Raw genomic sequence first — 16061 nt, 5'->3', positions numbered from 1 at the left:
AGACAAAGACCCATCATTTGGAACCTGTGATCTGGTCCCTGTGTGGGCTGTATATTTGTTCCATGATTTCCTATTTTTAAAAATCTTTTCTAATTAAAAAAAACAAACGTCAGTGATGTAATGGAATATTATATTGAGGATGTGAAAGTCGCTCCTTATGAGGATCTGTGATATATTTTGGGTTTAAATCCTAGCTCCACCACTTACTGCTTGTGTGACCTTGAGAAAGTTAGCTGACCCAAGCCTCAGTTTCCTCACCTGGAAAATAGACATTCACAATAGCACCTTAGATGAGATAATGCGTGTAAGGCCCTCAGCACAGTTCCTTACAGAGTAAGCAGCCAAAAGATATTTGCTATAGTTATTATTTTTCTCTTTTTAAAGTACAATCTGAGAATGATAGAGTATTAATCTCTATATAGAAAACAAATTTAAGGTGAGATTTTATAGTCCTTAGAGGTTTTATTGGTTTTTCAAGAGGTGTTTTGTTGGTAAATCTCAGGCCCAGTTTTAGTCTTTCTAAAACAAGGTGGAAAGGCATGCTAAAAAGTTTCCATGCAAGTAGTGTTTACCTGCTAGGTATTTTGTTGGAGTACTAGATGCTTGTAGTTTGGATTAATAATGTGCATGCTGCTAACTTTTTTTTTTTTTACAAAACTGTATTAAGAGTCATTAAACTTTAAACTGCAATCATGGCTTATTATTAACTCCTTGCAGTCGGGCTTCCAGTCCAGCTGCTTTACTGTATCCCACAAATGCTCATTCCTTTCTGCGAGAAAGGGCATGGACCACCCTCAAGGAGCTAACCCTCCAGTTAACTTTCTTAAGGGTCATCAGTGACTATCCAAGCCCCCGTAATGTCTCTCTACAGCATTTGACACTAGAGAAACCTACCTTCTTGAAAATTTTGTCTTGCCTTCTGTGACCCTAGAGGCCTCTGTTTTTTCTCTTTTTCTCTACCCACCTGGCTCTGTCACTTTGGGGGCCCCTTTGTTCCTTCTCACCTCCGCCCCTTCCCCATATGTAGGCATGCTCCAAGAATCGCCATCTTCCTTTGTCTATCTTTTTACTTCCTCTGTTGATAATTTATTCATTCCCTTGGCTTCCTATATCATCTTTTTTTTTTTTTTTGCATGACTCTAAAATCTAACTTTTTATCCCTAATTTTTCTCTAGGCCCCAAATGTGCATTTTCTATATCCACCCTCCTTTTCATAATCCTTGAATCACAACGTATCCCAAATTAAAACTCACTTCCCATCCCCACTCCCAATTAATTCCACACTCCTCATTTCCTTAGGATATTTACTGGGACCTTCTCTGCCCTCAATTCAGCAACCATTCTCCTAATCACCCCAGCTTAATTGCTTTTTCCTATCACTATTGTTTCTTTTATTGAATGAAGAATAACCCCAGGGATTCCTATGGCAATAGGCATTTACTTTCATCTTCTTTCCCAGTCAAGGTTTTCTCCTGAACATTAACATTTCCCTACTTCTTCTTAAGTGTGGACAGTGGGATAAGAGGGCGTGTGCTATTTCGGGGCTGCTGGGCTATACAGCTCCAGGGGCAGCGTTCAGATAAGGGGGCACAGTTCCCATTGCGTCTTACGTGAATGGCATCTCCCAGAGTTGTGCAAAACAGCGCTGTGAGAGTGTTAGGGTGTGGGGGATGGAGTGTTGGCGAAGGCTTCTGGGAGGGAGGGACACTGAAGACTGGAGTGGCAGGGAAAGAGTTAAGGGGAGTTGGCAGTTCATCCCAAGAGGAAAATTTCATTTCTACGAAAGAAGGAAGGATGGGGAAATAGTTTTTCTCTCTGTCATCTACCTGGGGAATAAAGCTCTGTGTTTTTCTAGACAAGTTTGCACTGAGCTAACTTCATCGTGGAACCACCCACCAAGCTTGAGATCTGTGGACCAGAGCTCTCTTTTCCTCTAATCCTTGTTATTCTTGGTATAGGGAGCACTGGCAGGAGCTTCTAAAATGAAGGCTCCGTGTTCCTGCAGCTGGACTGATAAATTGGGATAATCCCAGACTCTCTGGTCACCACCACACTCCTTCAGATATGGTTTCCATATGGACTGAAGAGGTTGGTGACAGCTCTGGTCACACTACTGCCCCCTATTTATTGAGACAGCCCAGCTGATTTGGACACAGCAGCAGTGGGACACCTTGGCTGCTACCTATAAGGAGCAGTATCCGCTGTTCGGGGACCCTTGGAGCACCCGTCCAGGCAGGTTGCTGCCTTCAGCGGCACAGGTTGTACAATACACACTCCACGGACATTGCTCACATAGATGATCATGCAGGTGGGGTCCCAAAGTTGTCCAACGTGGTATCCCTGCCTCCGGTAGCTTCTCTCACTAGGCATTTCCAGGCCAACTAATGCTTTGCATCTAGCTGGCCAGGCTGTTTCCTGTGTCACACAGAAGTTCACACCACTACTTCCTTGTTTTCCCCAAATTTCTAAGATCTCCCCCTTCTTTCCACTTTCACTTCCTGAATGCCATGACCACAGGATGAGATCAGCAAGTTCTTGCCTTGTTTCTTTGCCATGCTAACTCCTACTCATCCTTTATTAGGAGACATATTAATGGTAATAGATAACATTGACGGCGCATTTATTATTCACTGTGCTAAAAGTCTTACATGCAGCATCTTTTTGCATCCTTACAAGAAATTCTGAAACTATTAGGTGAAATTCAGGTTGACAAGTTTAGGAGACATTCCCATGATTACAGTTGACAGTGGGGGCTTGGCCTGCCTGATTGCAAAGCTTGTGTTCTGAATCAGTGTGCTGTTCATTTTCCTAGGACCCAGGTTCGATATAGCCTCTTCTGGGAAACCTCCCTGGGCTCCCCCACCCCACCCCATCCCTGTGACCTTTGATCGTCCTCCATAGTAACCCGTGCTGTCATTCAAGTTCAGGGCCTCATAGAGGTGGTGGGGAAAGACCTCTGTTCCTTCCTTTTTCTGAGGGTCCCAGTATATTAAAAATTGAAGGAGTTCCAAGAGAGGGTTAGAAAAATATTATGACCTTTTTTGTATATTTGCATTTAACCAAATTAAAACCTTTAATGTATGCCCATATACTTATAAACCCACAATGTAATATAATGTTGCTACACACAAGATAACTGTAGGAGTTATAAATGGTATTCACTGAACTCTCTATACAGAGTGATTTGGTAACGGGATATGAATTTAAGGTTGTAGAAGGCCCATCTTTCAATCCTTTCAGTGTATTCCTGTGACTAAATGTGAGCTTTCATTTTTAGTAATATTTGAAGTCCTCCATGAGGATGAAGCCATTGGCTAATTGGCCTTTTTCGATTCTATGTTATTTATTTCTCCATCCCTACCATCTAGCACAGAGTCAGGGCTTGGCACATTGTAGGCTCTTAATCCGTGTTGGTCGGCTGAATGAATGAGTCAATGACTTGTCTGAGAACAGTCTCTGAAGTCAGAATGATTTTGGTTGGAATCCCAGCACTACCATGTACAGTCATGAACTGCATGATGACGTTTTGGTCACTGATGGACTACATATATGACAGTGATCTCACATGAATAGTACCATATAGCCTAGGTGCATAGCAGGCGATACCATCCAGGTTGGTGTAAGTATACTCTGTGGTGTTCGCACAATGATGAAATCGCATAGCGATGCATTTCTCAGAACATATCCCTGTTGTTAAGCGGCACTTGACTGTTCTAGCTCTCTGACCTTGATCAAGTTACTTAACCTCTCTAGCTTCAGCTTTTGTCATCTCTGAAATGGTGATATTACTAACAGTACCTACTTCGGAAGGTTGGTGGGAGGAACAGAGGAGATGATGTGCCTCATCTATGGGATGACAAAGTGAGCCCGCACAGGCACAGTGCTTAGGACAAGGGCGAGGGAGGTAGGAGATCGGTCTGTGGGCATCACTGTTAATAAAGTGAGAGCTACTCGAGATCGGTCTGTGGGCATCACTGTTAATAAAGGGAGAGCCACTCCAGCTGCTTCCCTTCCCTGTGCCTTTGCCTCCCCCACCAGCCACAGAGAAGGATTGGTAGCCCCGGGAGATCCCCAAAGCACCTGACCTTGTTCTCAAGGCCCTTACCCCTTTCCACATTCTGCTACTTGATAACAATGCTGTGCAGACCTTACTTTTTGAATAATGCTCTGCAGTCTACAGAGTACTCTCACCCACGTTATCTCATTTAATAATTATTCAGAGTTGTAAAATTTCCTGTGGTTTCAGGAAATTCCTGCCCTTGTTATGACATGCCTGGTACCTGCCCCTCTCCTGTTGACAGGGTTATCACTCAGGATATTTGCTCCTGTATTTACTGAGTTTATAGCAGCATTTTCATGTTTTGTTTTGTGTTTTTTTTTCCCCCAAGCCTGGGATTCAAAGAATCTCATGGAGAAAAGCCCCATTCAAACTCTTTTCCTGTTTCCAAGTGGCCAGATATAGAGAGGCCTGCTTGGTCCAGGACCTCTGCCTCCTGCCTGCCCTTGTATTGAAGGCCAGAGCCTGGCAGCACTCCCTACCATGGGTTCCCTCCTCTTCTCTGTCCATTTGGAGTCACAGGGTCCTAGAACTTGAATGGAACTTCACAGTATGCCTCCACACTGCCCAGTGTGTGAGAGCATCGCCACTCTCTTCTTTTGCCACCTATTTTCTGGAAGGCAGAATGTGGTGTAGTAGAAAGAATGCAGAATTTAGGGTCAGGAGACTTGTGATCCTGTCCCAACTCGGGCATGGTTAGCTGTGTGACCTTAGACTAATCAAGTAATCTCGCTGAGCCAGTTCCCTTATCTATCAAGTGAGAGAAATATCTGCTTTACTTATCTCAGGGTTAATATAAAAATGAATTGGGATAATCCATGAACTTCTTTGCATCTTGGAAATATATACTAATTGTAATTTTTGGTAAATATTTGGTATAAAAATAAGAATATATTTCATTAATTCTAAGAAATATATGTAAATATATACATATTTTTAAATATTTTATAATCTCTGAAATTAGATGCATTTTACAATCTATGGCATCTTAGTGTCAGTGAAATATAATAATATTTTGTTAAGGTTCTTGGAAAGTCTTAGGGTTATGCCCAGGAAATATGGCCACCATTGGGACCCACAAGAGTCCTGTAGACTCCTAGGATGCTGACAGTCTCATGATAGGGCATCCAGAGTGATAGACTCATGGCTCTAAAATGTAGATGAAAAGAAATCACCCACATCAACTCTCTACTTTTTTTTTTTTGGTGAGGAAGATTGGCCCTGAGCTAACAACTATTGCCAATCTTCCTCTTTTTGCTTGAGGAAGATTGTTGCTGAGCTAACATCCGCACCAGTCTTCCTCTATTTTGTATGTGGGGTGCTGCCACAGCATGGCTTGATGAGTGGTGTGTAGGTCTGAGACCGGGATCTGAACCTGTGAACCCCAGGCCACCGAAGCAGAGCACACGAACTTAACCACTACACCATCTGGCTGGCCCCAACTCTCTACTTTTGTACAGGCAAAATATTAGCATCCCTCTCCAGATATGAAACTGAAGTAAGCCAAGATGAGTTTACCAAGATGGAGTGAGCCAGTACCTTCTAAAAGTTCAAGGTAATAGAAAGTGTTCTGCAACTTTAAATCTTGACCTCCTACCAAGGTCATTCACTGAATGTGACGCACTGTTCAAGTACCGAGGGATGTCATTCAGGGTCACTGCCTCAGGAATGCGCCCAAGATCAGAGGCAGCCTGTTTTTTAAGCCAAGCATGACTTAGATCCTTGACTCTGAATGTGGAATCTGAATGATGGAATTGTTGGATAGCACAACCATCAGGATTGTTTATTTTGAAGAAAATCAAACAATAGAATATTTGTAATTATAACCTTGGGATATACATATATGTATGCATGTACGTATATGTGTATTTATTTATATGTGTATGTATTTATATATATGTGTGCATGTGTACACACGCACACACACACACACACACACACAGAAGTAATGTGACTTTAGAGGGGGCAAAAACAGACATACAGGGATAGGAGATAATGGTGTGTGTGATAGAGAGAAATAGGGGGGAGTTAGTTTGTGGAGAATTGTGGATACTGACTATAGTTGAAATATGACATATGTTCCTTTTGGAGTTCTTTCTCATATAGGTTGACTTGAGGCTGGGATGTCCATTCTGTTCACCAATTTCAAATAGAAGCATGTTCAGTCTCTTTTTATTTTTGAAGAATGAAATATTTAAATGAAAGAATGAAAGAAAAAATGGTGAAAAGATCGGAAGAGCAAACTACCAGGGCCACTCTGCTTTTCCCTTCCAGGAACATCAAGGCACCTGTTAATTAAAATGTGTGTGAGTGTGTATGTGTGTGTGTGTCTGTGTGTGTCTGTTTTCCAGTGAACTCTGTTCATGTTCTGTTCCGTCACAAAGGAAAAGAATTTGCAAGAAGGAGGAAGAGAAGTAATGTTCCAAGTCCTTAATCGGATTTAGGTCTTTGTCATAGGGTAATCAGGCCTTCCAGCCTTCTGTTTATTCTGATAATTTATGAAGCAAGTAGCATGGTTACTTTAACTTCCTGATTAAACTTTTGTGATTTCCGTAGCCCACTGTGACAGGGCTTCAGAGTATAAAACCATGTTTGATATTATTTTGTATCATTGTACTGTGCACCATTCTGAGTGCATAGTAGATGCTCAGTAAGTTTGTTGATCTTGTTTTAGAAGAAAGCTCTAAAGAAATACATAGAATCCATATAGTCTTATTTTTCCCATTCTTCCTTTCTTCCTAGTTTTCTTTTTGACCTTCAGATGCTTGTCCTTGATCAGGAAAAAGCTGAGGCCTTACTTTGGGGTTTGGAATTGGCACTGGGATCTAGTTTAAGATGTTTCCATATAGATCCCAAACAGATGCCTGGATAGCATTTGCCAGTAGCCTCAAAACCCAAATAGTGGATGCAGAGATTTTCAAAGTAGCTGTCTAGTTGAATATGTGTGACAAAGAGATAGAAGAGGAAGATGGCTGAATTCTCAGATTTAAATAACCTCTATTGGATCACTAACCAAGCAAGAATTATGTTTTGGTATTATATAGCACAGGTAACCTAACAAAATAAAACGTTGTCCCAGCTCCGAAGAGATGGAATTAATCCACATGGCTATGTGAAACCCTCCTTTCCTTCTCATGTGATTTATAAAAGTTCTATAAAACTTCCAGTTAATATTTCCAGGACATCAGTGTAAAATCACCCTAATTTAGATGATATGAACTGGTCTCTTTTTCTTGTCTAAAAAATGAACACAAGTCAGAAAGGAATGTTTCAGGGGAGGACTTCCAATTCTGCTTTTAACTTGTAACAAACTAGTCCTTCTGCAGTAAACAACCACACAGCTGGACAAAATGTATGAGGCAATTGTTTTCAAGTATTGGTCCACAGAAAGCACAATATTTCGATCCTGAGGGAAGGAAAACTCATAAGGTGAGCCCGACGATCACCGTGGCTCTTTTCCAGGAGAGAGTGTCTTGACTGCAGCTGGAGTCTATGATGAGCACAGCAGTTCTGCTGAGCTAAGGAAACAGAGATCCGAGTCTGGGGCAGTTGAAGCAGCTGGAATCTGCAAGGCAGGGCACTAGAGAGGAGAGAGTTTCATGGGGAAAGGGGGGACAGAAGTGTGTCTGTGTGTACCCAGGGAATCCTTGGCTGAGCTGGTATGTACATGTACAGATTGAAACTGTATGAGGTTTACCAAAAGTGGCAGCTCTAGGGTTGAGAATGGGACAGAGGTATTAGAAGTCAAGCAATACTGAGGGACACTGGCGGTCCAGCCCAGCGACAGTCGAAAGACCTCCTTAACACCTTATTAATGTCCCAAGAATCCAGAAAAGACACAGAAAGTCTGTGTCTTAGGGATAAGATCTATGCTTTCAAGCAGGGTTGGTAATTTTCTTTTTTTAAATAAAAGGCTGGGTAGTAATTATTTTAGGCCCTATGAGCCATACGGTATCTGTCATAAGTACTCAACTCTGCTGTTGTAGAGCAAAAGCAGCCGTAGACAATATGTAAATGAATGGGTATGGTTTTGTTCCCATATAACCTTATTTACAAAAAAAAGCAGAGGGCCAGACTTGGGTCATGGCTGTAGTTTGCCAACCCCTGCTCTAAAATATGGCCTACTTTAAACCCACCCTAACAAAGCCTAAAACCAAGTGCTATCAAGACCTGCAAGGGAGATTGAGTTTTAAGTTGAATCCTGCAGTAGTTAGAGGGGCTTGGAAAACATCTTTGGCTTTTCACAAATCCATCCAACAAAGTGAAAGACCAAGCCTATGCAAGATCAAGGTGAGCAGGAGTTTGACTTCTAGCAAAAATCACCTCTGCAGAGGAAGATCAAATCCAGAGTGTCTTCAGTATATCACCAACAATTATTAGGTATGCAAAGAAATAGGAAAATACTACCCATACTAAAAAAATAGTCAATAGAAACTAATTCCCAAATGGCCCAGATATTGGATTTGGCGGACAAAGCCGTTAAAGCAGCTATTATAAAAATGTTCAAAGAACTAAAGGAAAATATTGTCATAATGAATGAATATATAGGGCATCTCAGCTGAGAAATAGAAACTATAAAAGAATCTAATGAGAATTTTGGAATGGAAAAGTTGAATAATTGAGATGAAAAATTCATAAGATGAGCTTAACAGGAGAATGAAGACAACAGAAGAAAGAGTCAGTGAACTTGTAGACATATCAATAGGAGAAGAGATAGAGAAAGGGGCTGAAAAACATGTTTGAAGAAATAGTGGCTGAATTTTTCCAAATTTAATGAAAAAATTGACATACAGATTCAAGATACTACGCAAACTTCAAGTAGGATGAGTTATAAGAAAACCACATTTAAACATACCATATTGCTGAAAACCCAAGATAAAATCTTGAAAGCACTTAGAGAAAAAAGATATAATAGCAGAATACAAATCACAGCCAGTTCCTCGTCACAAACAATAGAGACCAAAAGACGAAATAGTGAAGGAAAAAAAATTCAATGTCAAATTCTATCTAGTGAAAAATATCATTCAAAACAGGGATGAAATAAAGAATTGTCTGCTTTAGAGCAATGCTGTCTGATAGAAATATAATGTAAGCCACAAGTGTTTTATTTTGAATTTTCTAATTGCCTCATTAAAAAAAGTTAAAAGAAACAGGTGAAATTAATTTTAACAATGTATTTTATTTAACCTAATATATCCAAAAGATTATTGTTTAACGTATAATCAATATAAAAATTACTAAATAGATATTTTACATATTTTATACTCTTCAAAATATGATGTGTATTTTATAGTTGAAGAACAATTCAGTTTGAACTAGCCACATTTCAATAGTTATCTGTGTCTAGTGGCTACTGTATTGGAATTGGATAGCACAATTTTAGATCAAAAAGAAAGGGGAATGAACATGTCTACCTATATCCAGATTATTTCTTTTTTGTTGTTGTTGTTGTTGTGAGGAAGATCAGCCCTGAGCTAACATCCATGCCAATCCTCCTCTTTTTTGCTGAGGAAGACTGGCTCTGAGCTAACATCTATTGCCAATCCTCCTCCTTTTTTTCTTTTTCCCCCAAAGCCCCAGTAGATACTTGTATGTCATAGTTGCACATCCTTCTAGTTGCTGTATGTGGTATGCCGCCTCAGCATGGCCTGAGAAGCGGTGCGTCGGTGCGCGCCCGGGATCTGAACCCGGGCCGCCAGTAGTGGAGTGCGCACACTTAACCGCTAAGCCACGGGGCCGGCCCCCAGATTATCTCTTAAAGTATCTTATATATAGTGTTTAACCTTCCTAAAACATTTACCAGCTCGAAAGATCTGAAGAGTCTCCCTGCTGTGTGGCAAACAAGTTAATTTGTTCATTCATTCAACCATTTACTCAACAATCATTTACAAAATGCCAGATCCTGTTGGAGACATCCACAAGAAAAAGATCCAGTCTCTTTCCTCAAGAAGCTCACAGGCTAATTGGCGTGATAGCCACATTAGCAAATGAGTTCATTATAGTATGAGAAATGAGTGTAGGTAAGATACTGTCAGCATACAGAAGATGTGGGGAATAAGGGACAAGTGAGATTAGTGGGAGTCAAGGAAGGGCACCATATATCAGAGTTCTTGGTTGCAAGCAAACTGACTCTGGCTAACATAAGGAGGAAAGGAGTTTCTGGCTATGTGGAGCCATCGGGGTGTTTTTAAACAGAGCCATGGCATGGGCATTTTCAGGTTTTAGGAAGACCGCTCTGGTACAATAGATTGGGTAGTAGGTTGGAGGGGATGATGCTGAAGGCAGGGAGACAAGTAGGAAACTAGTAATTATCTGAATGAGAGACAGTGAGGGGCTGACCCAAGGCATTGGCAGTGGGAATGGAAAGAATAGTTTCAAGAGTTCAAACTCATTCTGAAATTTAGAGCTGTCGCTGTTCCAATTCCTCCTTTTCCAGTGCACTCAATACCACTCCCACCCTCTTCAGATAAACAGAACGTAACTCACTGTCACCTAGACGTGCCACTCCTGCTCCCCCTTCCTAAAATGCCTGTCTACTGTGCTCAGAGCCTCCTTTCCAATTTAAGGTGTAACTCATGACTGCTTACTGCCCTCAGCAGTCTCTTAAGGCCATTACTCTTTGCTCTTACTGTTTTGTTGGATAACCTGTCACAATAGGTTAGAGAGCCTATTGTGTTATTGTTTAATGTTGCTCTCATACCTCCCTGCAATCTACTGTAAGCTACCTAAGGCCAGTGATGCTGTCTTGTTCTTCCTTATGCCCTCCTGCCCTAGAACGGGCCCAGCACAGAAACCCAGTACATATTCCTGATGATGCTGGCCCCTGACTGTGTGGGACACACTGAGGTCCTATTGTGGCCGATAGCTTCCGTCACCAACCTCCTGCTCAGTACAGTCTGAGGAATGTTAATCTCCCTGAGGCATATTTCTTGAGTCACTCGCTACTCTTAAACCTTCAGCAGCTTCCCATTTCCCACTGAATTCTTCTCCTCAGCTGTTAAGGCCATCAATCCTTGCTCCCCACGTTTCCCCAGTAGAAACCTCAGCTCTCATCAAACTGACCTCTTCACTGGCCCAGAAACAAGCCCCACAAAGGTCTGATTCTTAATCTTCACTTAGCTGATCCTCTGTCCCAAGGATGTCCTTACTCTTCCGTTCCGGCAGTCCAGAACAAAGGATGCCCTTCAGATCCAACAAACCTGCCCGGCCCCTAGTGGTTCCAGCCCTTGCAGATCTCTCTATGGCTAAACAGCATTTCCAGTGTGTCTTCTAGCAGGCAGTTATTCCCAGATTTGTTGTGTTTGCTATTCTGTGTATCTTCGTCTCCCCAGCTAGATTGCAAGCTGCAGGTCACTACTCACAGGGCACTTCGTACATTTCCAGACATAGGGCTCGTGAATGCATGTTAGAGGATCAACACAAAACAAATCTATTTCTATGACTCCCATCTCACCAGCTAACTGCATTCTCCACCCCGCAAAATTTAGTGTGTAAGGGGTGCTGAGAAAGAAGCTTCTCTCTGAAGTGGCAACCCAGAGACTTCAATGAAATTTTTAGTGTCTCTTGGTCAGTCCTGCTGCTGATACTGAGTTACTACTCATTTGTGGTGATTCTAAGCCTTGCTTTATGATTCACATTCTAAAAATGGGGTGAGGTTTTTACAGAGAAACCAATTCCAGGGTGAACTTAGCCTCACAATTATTGGGTTCCTCTGTGGTTTCCAGCTGCTAGCACAGCACTCCTCAAGGTCTAGCATCTCGTGGCTTTTTGGACGTGGCTATTTCATGGCAGATATCTGGAATCCATTTAACAGAGTTATGATAGGAGGTTCCTGTAATAAACTTGTTCTGCCAGGCTTTCTTGGGACTACTCATTACTGGTAACCGTCCCATGTCTGGATCTAGATGGACAAGCTAAGGGGTTCTTCCTTTATACTTTCTGAGTAATAGTCTTGGTTCCTCAGCCAGAACGTGCCTATATCTGTAAAGAAGAGGATGAGTGCTTGACTCTACTTAACATCTAGGAGAACTGCTCAAAAAATGACTGAAAAGGGAATTCACTAAAATCAGAAGGTATAATAACAGAAATGGGGTGGTTTCAAGAAATTTGCATTCTGATCCCAAGACTTCCGCTAACGAGGCTGTGTAACTTCGGACGAGTCATTTAACAACAGCAGTGATGGCTACCATGACTGACGCCTGTAAAGAGTTTGGATGGGGCCTGGCACCTAGTAAGCCCTCTTAAGGTCACCTGCTATTGTCATCGTCATTGCGACAGAGGGTTTATTACTCCCAGTACTAAGCACTTGAGGTATATTATCTCAATCCTTAAAATTATGAAGTAAATTTTGTTATTCTTGCTGTAGAGGGGTGAACTGAGGTTTTAAAGACTGTACAAGACTCAAATCTGGACCTTCTAACTCCCAGGCCCATGCTACCAATCTCTCTTGCTTACACCTGATTTCCTTGGGCCTCAGTTTTCTCATCTGTAAAACTTGAGAGCTGGACTGTTGGTCCTTAAAACCTTCGAGCTCTAAAATTTCTAGTTATTTTCCCCATTACCTTCACCCTTTTCCTTCTCTTCCCCCGCACCCCCCCAACCCGCTTCCCCACCCACACTCATCCATGAATTTCGCTGGATTCATCATCACGGGATTGGCAGGATGTTTTCCCCATTGAGCTGTGACATTGCGTGTGTCAGCACATGGACTTGTATTGTGGCTTTTTGGCTATTGTTGTTGGACCTGGTGTACATGCTGCTGTTGTTGAGAGAAGAGGATCCAACTCTTCAATTTTACTGACTTATCTTGGCTTGCAGCCATTACCACAGTGAGTGACACTAACACTTGACGAGGCTTGAGAAAGGCTTTATGGGAGAAGCCTGCCGGAATCAGCTCTTTGGGTCTGTGGGCTCTGTGTGGTTCTCTGGTGAGATCTGGTTTCCGGGCACTGCACTCTGCAGGCTGTTTGCACACGTCTGGTCCCGTGATTGGTAAGGATCTTAGGAGAGGGACTTGGAAGAGAGATCTCTGGGCTTTCCATGCTCCATACAGCTTGGATACCCTGGCAGATTTCCACATGGGGAGTTTCACAGATGATTTCGTTATGGTTCCATTGTAATTGATGTTTGTATAGTACTTTAGTTGGGTGATAGTCTATATATATTCTCTAGTACATTTTGTGACTGTGATCCAAAGGTTAGGATGTTTTGGCATCAGAAGACCTGGGTTCAAGGGTTGTATCTATCACTTCCTAGCTTGGTGCATCTAACACACCTGCTCGTTATGGCCTCTACTTGAACATTCTCTGGGTGGGATCTTATTATGGAAAAAAAAGAGTCCGTTTGTCACTGTCCTGGGATGTGTGAATTCTTCCATTTAGAAGCGTGGAGGAAACATCTTAGGAATCTTACAGCACCAAACAAGGGCCTGGAAATAAACAAGTGTTGGACAAGTCACTTAACTTCTCTCAGCCCAGATTTCTTCATCTGTAAAAGAATTATAGTAATATTTGTCTTACCCAACTAAAATGGCTGTTGAATCAAATGAAGTATAGTATGAAATATGTTTCTGAAAATTATAAATTGTATACAGACAGTTGTTTTTAGGAAGTGTTGTACAGCAAAACTGATTGTTTCAATTACCAAAAAAAGAAAAAGCTATTAAATGTTTCTATTCTGATTTTCCCAGCACAGATTATTTACTGCAGATAATAACCTGTAGGGGGCCAGCCCGGTGGCGCAGTGGTTAAGTGCGCAACGCTCTGCTTTGGCGGCCTGGGGTTCGCAGGTTCCGATCCCAGGCATGCAACGATGCACAGCCTGTCAAGCCATGCTGTAGCGGCATCCCATATAAAGTAGAGGAAGATGGGCATGGATGTTAGCCCAGGGCCAGTCTTCCTCAGCAAAAAGGAGGAGGATTGGCATCCGATGTTAGCTCAGGGCTGATCTTCCTTACACACACACAAAAATAACCTGTAGTAAAAAAATCCTCAACGTTTTCCTTTTCTTGTGCACAAGTTAGAAGGCTATGAGTTGAATTGTTCTAGACTGAAGTGAATATTGTGAGTATTCAGTGAATAAGAACTGATATTGTACAAAGTGGATAGTAGCTCTTTTGTGGAAACGTGATAATTTTGTGTTAATTCAGATTTTATTAATTCGTTACAAGATCAACAGCTAGATTCAAGTTGTAAATGGACATTAATAGCACAAACAGAATTATAAGTCTGTGAAGTATCCTTCTATATACGTAGACCATAATTGCAATGGGAGTAAAGGCTAGACTTTTATGTACTAATTCAAATTGGCCTAGTTTCTTTAACTCCCATTTTTCACTAAAGCAAACATTCCCTACCCCCTTACTCCAAATGAACAAGATGACTCCATGTCTGTTTTTCCTGATGGGTAAATCCTGCTTGGAGATACCATCTGGAGATAGTTGGGTTTCTGCCAAAGATTTAAATCTTTGCAAAGCACTACCTGCCTAAGGCAAGAAACTGCACTGATTTAATAGGAAAGAACATACTTTTCTTTCACAATCTGGGAAAAGAAAGTGCAAGTACTTTGCAAAGTTTTAATATTTGTTTTACATTGATGGCATTGTATTATAGGTAAAAGTATTTCTAAAATACCTGAGGAAATTTGGGAATCTAATTGCTAAAATTTGTGTGATTATTTACAAGTTTGATGTGAAGGCATATGCAGAAATCCTGATGCTCAAGGCAGACATTTCGGTACAAGAAGTGGGGGCAAGACAAGGGCAGAGAGAAGTAAGGCCAGTTGGAAACCACCCAGACCTCCTCGTAGGCAGTGTTGAGAGCCCTAGACCTGTGTGGATTGGGTATAATACAATTGTTATCCTTTTTAATTTTTATTATTTTTTAAAACAGATTTCTGCTTGGCAGATCAACCAAAGGCAGGAGGGGTTTATCTGTCTACATTCTGGGTGCTGCCCTCTGCAAGACCCCCATGACAGACCCCAGGCCCAAGTCCACTGTGGTACCATACGCCCGCCCCACCCCAGGCATTACTCTGGGGTCTGCCTGAGGCCAGCAGTGTGAAGATGACCAGCGCCTTCCTAGCATGACGACCTTGGACCATGTGATCGCTACCCACCAGGCGGAGTGGGTCTCCTTCAATGAGGAGCCACTCTTTCCTGTCCCTTCTGAGGGTAAGGAGTGCTTTCATTTCGTAAGTGTAAAGATTGGGAAAGAATCACACCTGCTTGTTATGGCTTCTACTTGATCGTTCTTTGGGTGGGTTCTTTTTTTTTTTTTTTTTAATATTTATTTATTTTGTGTGTGTGTGTGTCTGTGAGGAAGATCAGCCCTGAGCTAACATCATGCCAATCCTCCTCTTTTTGCTGAGGAAGACTGGCCCTGAGCTAACATCCGTGCCGATCTTCCTCCACTTTATCTAGGACACTGCCACAGCATGGCCTGACAAGCGGTGCGGCTGGTGCGCGCCCGGGATCCGAACCCGGGCTGCCGCAGCGGAGCGTGCGCACTTAACCGCTACGCCAGGGGGCTGGCCCCCTGGGTGGGTTCTTAATATGGAAAAAGGAGCCAGTTTGTCACTTTCCTGAGGTGCAGAAGCCTGGAGGAAGCATCTTAGGATCTTTAGGGCCCCAAACAAGGGCCTGGAAACGCCAAAAGTATTGGCCGCTTTCTTCCACGGAGCATAAACTTCGTGCTTACAAAGTACTTTACACTCAGCTTTTGTGGTTGTTACTCCCAGCAGCAATTTCGATTTTCTCCATTTTTAAAGTGTAGTTGTTCAGAGTGACAGGCTCTAGAGCCAGATTTCGTGGGCTCAAATCCTGGCTCCATCACAGATGACTGATGTGCCCTTGGGTAGATTATTTCTTTAACCTCTCTGTGTGGTGGTTTGTCTTCGCAATAGGGGTAATCACACTGCCTACCTCACGGTGGTTGTGAGGACTAAATGAATGAACATATGTAAAGTGCTTACAACAGTGACTGGCACATGGAAAGAGCTCAGTAAT

General features: G+C 42.2%; 1 protein-coding gene across 3 annotated transcripts in view; it reads left to right on the top strand.

The window, feature by feature from the left end:
* The window catches only part of STON2 (stonin 2), a 132619-nt gene that overhangs the window by 14808 nt on the left and 101750 nt on the right, over window positions 1–16061 (top strand). For all 3 annotated transcript variants that reach the window (XM_058567486.1, XM_058567484.1, XM_058567485.1), the window contains exon 2: window positions 14947–15227. In XM_058567486.1, coding sequence (XP_058423469.1) covers window positions 15140–15227 — 88 coding nt within the window. In that variant the 5' untranslated portion in view covers window positions 14947–15139. The remainder of the gene's footprint in view (window positions 1–14946; window positions 15228–16061) is intronic.

Source organism: Diceros bicornis, chromosome 24 (assembly GCF_020826845.1).
Source record: "Diceros bicornis minor isolate mBicDic1 chromosome 24, mDicBic1.mat.cur, whole genome shotgun sequence".
Lineage (NCBI taxonomy): Eukaryota > Metazoa > Chordata > Mammalia > Perissodactyla > Rhinocerotidae > Diceros > Diceros bicornis.
The sequence above is the reverse complement of the archived record's forward strand: the minus strand, read 5'-3'. Positions and strand labels throughout refer to the sequence as shown.